This window comes from Gavialis gangeticus, unplaced genomic scaffold (assembly GCF_001723915.1).
Source record: "Gavialis gangeticus isolate Ggan-Ray unplaced genomic scaffold, GavGan_comp1, whole genome shotgun sequence".
NCBI classification, from domain to species: Eukaryota; Metazoa; Chordata; order Crocodylia; family Gavialidae; genus Gavialis; species Gavialis gangeticus.
The window spans coordinates 42,844-50,434 of NW_017728956.1; the positions used below are offsets into that span (position 1 = coordinate 42,844).

At 62.5% G+C, this 7,591-nt stretch overlaps 1 protein-coding gene across 1 annotated transcript in view; it reads left to right on the plus strand.

The window, feature by feature from the left end:
* NOP56 (NOP56 ribonucleoprotein) overlaps positions 1–5,730 on the plus strand; it is a 6,359-nt gene extending 629 nt beyond the window's left edge. Inside the window, exons 4-12 of the mRNA XM_019528175.1 lie at positions 693–857; positions 938–1,136; positions 1,428–1,615; positions 2,209–2,360; positions 2,558–2,658; positions 3,634–3,782; positions 3,977–4,098; positions 4,293–4,451; positions 5,120–5,730. Coding sequence (XP_019383720.1) covers positions 693–857; positions 938–1,136; positions 1,428–1,615; positions 2,209–2,360; positions 2,558–2,658; positions 3,634–3,782; positions 3,977–4,098; positions 4,293–4,451; positions 5,120–5,293 — 1,409 coding nt within the window. The 3' untranslated portion in view covers positions 5,294–5,730. The remainder of the gene's footprint in view (positions 1–692; positions 858–937; positions 1,137–1,427; positions 1,616–2,208; positions 2,361–2,557; positions 2,659–3,633; positions 3,783–3,976; positions 4,099–4,292; positions 4,452–5,119) is intronic.
* Positions 5,731–7,591: the final 1,861 nt, after the last annotated feature.

The following is a 7,591-nucleotide window of genomic DNA, read 5'->3' on the forward strand; positions in this document are numbered from 1 at the left end:
CCCCCCCCCCCCCCCCCCCCCACACACACACCCGGATCAGGCCTGGGGGCCAGCACTTGCCTCTTGCAAGGGCCCTGCCCCCTTTGGCCCTGTGTGTCAGGATCGGGGCGGTGGGGGAGCAGGGTGGGTGTTCTCCCACCGTCACGTTCATGGGCTTGTGGGGGCCCTCGACACCTGGGGCTTAAGCACCTTGGCTCTAGAGATCCGGTTTGAGGCTCTTCCTCTGCAGCGGCTGCCCCGCTGCTGCTCTTAGAGATGGGGCTCACTGTGTGGGCCGCAGACGTTACCCAGCCTGGCCTGGCCCGGCCCGGCCCAGCTGTCGCTCTTATCTCTCACAGAAACAGAGCTGGGGCGGGGGGCAGGGAGCATGGGGTGGGGAGCAGAAAGCAGAGCAGTCGGCGGGGGTAGCATGCATCAGCAGTGCTCTGGGTGCGGGGCCAGTTGGCCAAATAAGTTTCCCCCATGGCTCAAACCCAGCAACCACGAGAGGCGTTGAGGCTGCCCTGGGCTGAATCTCTGTGCTCAGGCCTCTGATGCATGGGGTCTGAGTCTGCCCGCCCCCGGGGTCTTTCTGAGTCTTCCTGAGCCCTGGTAGCAGCGGCAGAGCCGCTCTGGGCCTTTCCTGCAGCGGAGAAGGGAACGAAAGCGCAGGTGTGGCCCTGCGTCCCTGACCCAGCCTCTGCCTGGTGCAGGCATCCTCCATGAAGACCTGCGGCTGCTGCTGGAGACGCACATGCCGGCCAAGAAGAAGAAGGCGGCGCTGCTGGGGGTTGGCGATGCCAAGATCGGGGCAGCCATCCAGGAGGAGCTGGGCTACACCTGCCAGACAGGAGGGGTCGTGGCCGAGATCATGCGAGGTGAGGCAGGTAGGGGGGTCCCCGTGGGGCAGGAGGCCATGGCTCCACGAGCAGAGCCTGAGCTGCCTCCTGGCCTGCAGGGATCCGGTTGCATTTCCACACCCTGGTGAAGGGGCTCACAGCCCAGTCGGCCTCCAAAGCGCAGCTGGGCCTGGGCCACAGCTATTCCCGGGCCAAGGTCAAGTTCAACGTCAACCGTGTGGACAACATGATCATCCAGTCTATCAGTCTCCTGGACCAGCTGGACAAAGACATTAACACCTTTGCAATGCGCATCAGGTGGGCACTGCGCCAGCTGTGGGGGGTGGGGGTGTCTCTGCCACGTGGTCTCTGAAGGCGGGGAAGTGTCTGCCTGGCCCTCCTGATGCTTACCGCAGACAGCGGGGCTCCTAGCGCTGCCTGTACAGAAGAGGGAGGCACAGTATCCGTCCTTCTTACACCACAGCCAGGGAGGCTGTGACCTGGCTGTCTTGTGACCAAGGCGACACTCTCAGTGTGGGGCAGGGCTCTGCCTGCTGGTGCCAGGCTGCCTGCAGCGGGTGTCTAACACTCCCTTTTTCTCCCACCCAGGGAGTGGTACGGGTATCACTTCCCCGAGCTGATCAAGATTGTGAGTGACAACTACATGTACTGCCGCGTGGCCAAGCTCATCGGCAACCGCAAGGAATTGGCTGAGGAGAGCCTGCCAGGGCTGGAGGAAATAGTCATGGACAGCGCCAAGGCCCAGGCCATCCTGGATGCCTCCCGCTCTTCCATGGGTGAGCACCGGAGCTGCTGGGGGAGGGGGTCCAGCCTCACACCTAGCTAGCGCCTTCTGGATTGGGGCATAAAATCACGTCCACCCCAAGCCCTGCTGGAGGCAGGATCAGCCCAGACAAGCCCCCCTGTCTGACCTCAAAGCCACATGGCACATTCACCCCCGACACAGCCCCAGGCATCGCCTCCACCCCTGCACCCAGGAAAGCAGGGGGGCCGCGGCCACCAACATCCTGCTGCAGCCAGGGGAGGTCATAGGCACTGCAGAAGCTGTGCCCCCACTGCAGAGGAAGGGGAAACCCCCCCCTAGTCCACACCAGTCTGAGCAGGGGGGGCAATCCCTTCTTGCCCCAGTGCAGCGTGGGGCTGAGCCTGAGTGTGGGGGCCAGACCCTCCAGCCAGGACCCTGTGGGGTTGGTGCCAGCAGCAGCGTTGGCCCAGTCCAGCCCCAGCCCAGGCTGCAGCAGCACCAGTGCCTCTGGGGGAGGATTAAAGGCCTGCAGCACTTTTAACCAGGGGCTGCTCCCTTGTAGGGAGGGGGTGTCCTGGCCCGTGAGGGTTGGGTAGCACACTGACAGCCCCTGCTTCCCTGCAGGTATGGACATCTCCCCCATCGACCTCATCAACATCGAGAGCTTTTCCAGCCGTGTCATCTCGCTGTCAGAGTACCGCAAGGGGCTACAGGAGTACCTGCGCTCCAAGATGGGCCAGGTGGCCCCCAGCCTCTCGGCCCTCATCGGTGAAGTGGTGAGCAGGGGATGGGGCGAGGAGGGGGGTCTGGGTGCTGCCAGGCCACAGAGATGATGTTGTAGTGAGAATCTGTCAATCCACTGAGCTCTCTGCTGAGAACCCATCACTGCTGATCTGTGTCCTAGCTCCCAGGGGCCTGCTGACATCCCTGCTCCCAGCAGCAGGTGCGTGACCTTCCGTCCTCTCCCCCACAGGTGGGCGCCCGCCTCATTTCGCACGCTGGCAGCCTGACAAACCTAGCCAAGTATCCAGCCTCAACGGTGCAGATTCTGGGGGCAGAGAAGGCCCTGTTCAGGTACCGCCACAGTGGGGTCGTGGTGATGGCCGGCTGCTGGGCTGCTGGGCTTGACACGCTGGCTGGCTCTGCCTGCTGGTGCAAATGATATGCCAGCCCCAGCCTCTGAGCGACCCCACCCCCACCCCGGGTTCCCCGTCGCACTGAGCTTGTGGGACCTTCCCACTGGGCCCTGGGCACACGTGGAAGGTTAGATGTGCCTCATCCTGGGGCGGGGAAAGTGGGGCTGGCAGCGCGGGGGCTCAGGTCTGGGTGCCTACATTGCTGCAGGGTTCAAGGAGAGGGTGCATGGGCACTTGGGGAAGGATGATCAGGGCACAACAATGCCTGTGCTCTGCTGTGGGGGTGTCCCAGGCTTTGGAGCTGTGCCTCTTTCTGCTCCACGTCAGGGGGTTTTTAAGGCACTGTATGTTGTCTGCAGCCCAGGTTGGGGATGGGACTGGACTGGGCCAGTGCTCCTGCTGGCACCAACCCTGCAGGGTCTTGGCCTGCGCTCAGGCTCAGCCTGACGTTGATCTGGGGCAGGAAGGGATTTCCCCCTGCTCAGACTGTTCTGGCCTGGGGGTGTTTGCCTTCCTCTGCAGTGGGGGCACAGCCTGGGCCTGGGCTCTCTGCAGCGTCCATGACCACCCCCGGTCCCCCTGGCAGCAGCAGGATGTTGGCATCCACAGCCCCCCTGCTTTCCCAGGGGTGGGGGCAACACCTGGGGCTGTCACGTTGGACACAGGGTTCGTCTGGGCTGGTTTGCACATGGCTGATTCTGGTTCCAGCCAGACTGGAACTGGATGTAACCCTGCTGGTCCCTGCCAGCCCTGCCTCTTAAAGATCCCATGTGAGGCTGGAGTCCTGTTGCCCTGCAGAGACCCTGTCCCACACAGGCAGATAAGTTCCTGCTGCACCCATGTGTTGCACCACCTAGCCTGGTAGTGCCCTGACTGGAGGCTGCTCCATTGCCTCCCTGTCGCCCCGTTGCAGGGCCCTGAAGACGCGTGGGAACACCCCCAAGTACGGGCTCATCTTCCATTCCACCTTCATTGGCCGTGCCGCTGCCCGCAACAAGGGGCGCATTTCCCGCTACCTGGCCAACAAGTGCACCATTGCCTCCCGCATCGACTGCTTCTCTGGTACGGGGCAGGGGCTCTGGGGGGCTGGTGCTGGCCCCGGCAGCTCTGCTGTGATGGGAACATTTTTCGTCAACAGCATTTCACGCAGTGAATGATGACACGCAACTTCTGAGCAGAGCCGGCTGGGGCAGGGTGGGGGCAAGGGATGGCTCTGGGCAGGGGCCTGGCCACATGCTTACACCCCCTCTCTGCAGAGGTGCCCACCAGCGTCTTCGGTGACAAGCTGCGGGAGCAGGTGGAGGAGCGCCTGGCCTTCTACGAGACGGGTGAGCCACCACGCAAGAACCTGGAGGTCATGAAGGAGGCGGTGGCAGAGGTGAGCGGGGTGGGGGGTTGGGAAGCGGCAGCATGGCTGGGGGTTGGATGTGATGTGAAATCACAGCCTGACCTGCTGGTGGAGGCCAAGACTGATTTAATGAGGCTGATCCGACCCTGAGGGAAGAGGCAAGGGAGCTGGGTGCTTGCTGGCTGCGGGGTAGGAGCTGACAGCACACGTTGCTGTCCTCCCAGGCCACGGAGGTGGTGGCTGAGCTGAAGAAGCAGCAGGAGAAGGCAAAGAAGAAGGCAAAGAAGAGGAAGCAGCGGGAGAAGAGGCATTTAGAGGCGCTGGCAGCTGCTGCGGCCGAGGAGGGGGAGAACTCGCTGCTGGATACGACAACGGAAACTGAGGTGAGGGGTTGGGGCCATCACTTCTGTGCGGTGCACGGTCCTGCTCATTCTGGGGCCATGAGCTCTGTCCCTCCCCCTGGAGCTGATCCTCACCTTGCTCTAGGGCAGCAGTTCCCAAACTCAGAGTGCACACCACCAATTTAAGATGATACAAACTTAAGTGTCACCAGCAATTTTTGTCATAATGATAATCTGTTAATGCATAGCACTGACTGTTTGTACTACCGGTTGTACCTGTGCCACAGATCGGGAAGACCCTAGAGCAGCAATTCCCAGTGGTGTGGGCTCTGGGTGCTGCTCTGGGTCAGTGCACCCCTGGAAGCCAGTCCTGGCTGGGTCCCTGGCCCAGGGCTGCTCCTGCCTGGCACAGCCCTGGCAGCACAGGGACAGTGCCCACAGACTTTGTGCACGGGCTGGCACCAGCAGCCCTAGGGCCTGGGCCATGTGGGTGTGCTCAGCCCATCCCATGTCGCCCCTGGCTGGGATCTCAGCTCCTGCTTCATCCTTGGTGGATTCCTTCTCCTACCCCTGAGCTCGCTGCCTGGGCTGGTTCCCAGGGGTTCTCTGCCAGGTGCAGGCTTCACCCAGCCTGTCCCCGGCTGCTGTAGACCCCAAGCTACCACTCCCTGCTCTCCCAGCCCCCCTGACCCCCCATGCTTTCCCCTCAGGAGCTGAAGACGGAGCTCAAGAAGAAGAGAAAGAGAGAGGCGACATCAGAGCTTGAGGAGAATGGGCTGGAGGCTGAGGCCTTGCCCCGCAAGAAGCACAAGGCAGCCATAGATGAGCCTGTTGCCTCGGACAAGAAGAAAAAGAAGAAGAAGGCAGCTCGGGATGAGGACTGAGGGAGGGGGCTGGGCCTGGCCCTGTGCTGTGGGGGGTCCAGGAGGACTGAGGGCCCCGGCCATTGCAGTGTCTGTCCTGCGGTTCTAGGCAGCTGCCTGTCTGAATGCAGCCTGGCCTGGGCAGCCTGCACAGATGCGTGCTCGTCCCTGGCGGCTCAGGCGAGTTGGAGCCGAGGGCGTCTCCTGCAGAGACCAGAGTCTGGCTGGGCCTAGCAGGGCCGCAGCTTGCACCAAGTGCCACTGGGGTCTTGGACTGGGCTGTCCTGGGGCTTTGCCTGTTCCCGATACTGCTGCACTTCGCGCAGCTGCTGCCCACCTGCCCGTCCTGCTCTGGGGCTGTGGCTTGGCTCCATAGCCACCTGCTCTGAGCCCAGTGTATCTGTCAGCCTTGCGTGGGACTGATGTGTCCTCAATAAAGGTTGATGCTGTTTCCAGCCTGTGCTGTCCAAGTTTTGCTCCTGCCTGGGGCCTCTCCTTGCCCAGCTGGGGCAGGCAGCAGCTCCATGGACATGGGCAGTTCCCAGCAGAGGCAGCCACAAGCCTGGGGTTCCTCTTGCATTCAGCAAGGGAGGAGAGGTGGGGCCCAGGGCTGTGCTGAGGTAGGGGGAAGAGTCTAGGGCTGGTGCAGCTGAGCAGGGTCTGGGGCCCTTGGGCCAGAGGCTTTATTCTGCACTCTGCATGTTGGAAATGCATCACTGCCTGGGTGCTGGAGAAGGGGACAGTTCACCCCCTGCCCCAGTCACCCACCTGGCATGAGTCTGCCAGGGAAGGAACTGATGCTGGGCAGGGGCAAAGTGAGTGAAACCCCTGGGAAGGGCAGCAGCTAGAGCTTGGGATGCACTCCCCTCTCATCCTGTCATGTGGGCTGGGAGGCTTTGAGGTGGGCCCTGTTTCCTCATCAGTGCTCTGGCCACAACTGCAGGCTGACAGCTGAGGGAAGTGCCCACCAGGGGCAAGTCATCTGCTTTATTGTGAGTTGCAGGGAAGGGCCGAGGCTGGAGCCTCATGGGGCTGGGGCAACAGCAAGCAGGGTAGCAAAGCAGTGTGGGGGTGCTGGGCAGGGGCAGCTACTCCTCCAGGGCTGCGATGACAGCACGTGTAAACTCCAGGGACGTGGCGTAGCCGCCCATGTCAGCTGTGCGCACCTGCGGAGAGAGGGCAGCAGTGTTAACAGGCCCAGGGTAGTGGCTGGGGCTCAGCCTGGGCAGGGCAGCATGCTGGGTGTGGCCTCTGCTGGATCGGCCTCAGCTCCCCATGCTCTGCTGCTGGCTACCACATTCCTGGTGTATCCACATGCTAGTGGCACAGGGAGCTGTTCTCAGGCAAGGGTGGATGTGGTGATGGAGGCCAGCCAGGGTGGGGCCTAGGTCTGTGACTGGGGGGCTCAAGGGCTCTGAAGGCGCCTAGTAAGCTGAGCCTGGCTGGGGCCCGCCCCAGGGTGCTGCTGGCACTGGGCCCTGCCTGCTGCCACAGCCCCTCTCTAACCTGCCACCCCACTGCGCATTTGCTGCAGGGCCTGGGCAGCTCCTTGCCTGCTGGCAGGGGAGGGTGCCCCAAGGCCCCCAGCTCCATGAGCTGGTACCAGCAGTGCCTGTCAACCCCTGCCTTGCACTAGCTCAGCTGGAGCTGCTGTACCAGCCCCTGCTTGGCCCCAGCAGTGCTAGGGTGACCTTGTGCAGGGTAAGGTGCTGGTGGCAGGGGTATCTCTTGGTGGGGGGGGCCAGGCCTGGCCTTTCCCTGGTGACTGACGGCAGCATCTGTTTCCAGCCAGGACCCATGGAGCTGCTGGGACAGAGCCAACTGGGATACATTTCCCAGCTCTGAGCAGAGCTGTGCAGGCACTAGGCTCACAGTGCCCTGGGGATGGGGGGGGTGTCATACAGGGATGAAGAACTAGAGCTTGGTGTGGCCCAGGAAGAGATGACCACCCCTCCCCGCAAGGCCCCTGGCTTCAAGGGCACTGTGCATCTGGTGCTGCGCTGTTCTTTGCTATGTTAGATCCATTAAGCAAATAAAAGAAAACCTTGCATGCAGCCATGCCTGGGCCCAGGCAGGGATGGCTTTGGGGAGAACACCCACCCTATAACAAGCCTCTCACCCCCTCCCCCCTGTGCCTGGACCAAAGGAAGAGGCTGGGACAGGGCCTGGCTTCACCCACCACTGGCTAAGAGCAGGGCACAATGCAGCTCCCCCCCACCGGGGTCTGGGCTCTCCCAAGGCTCCTTTCTTGCCCAGCCCCCTGCCCAAGAAAACGGAGGTGAAGAATTGGTTAAAGAGGTCCACTTTCTCCTCTGGCGC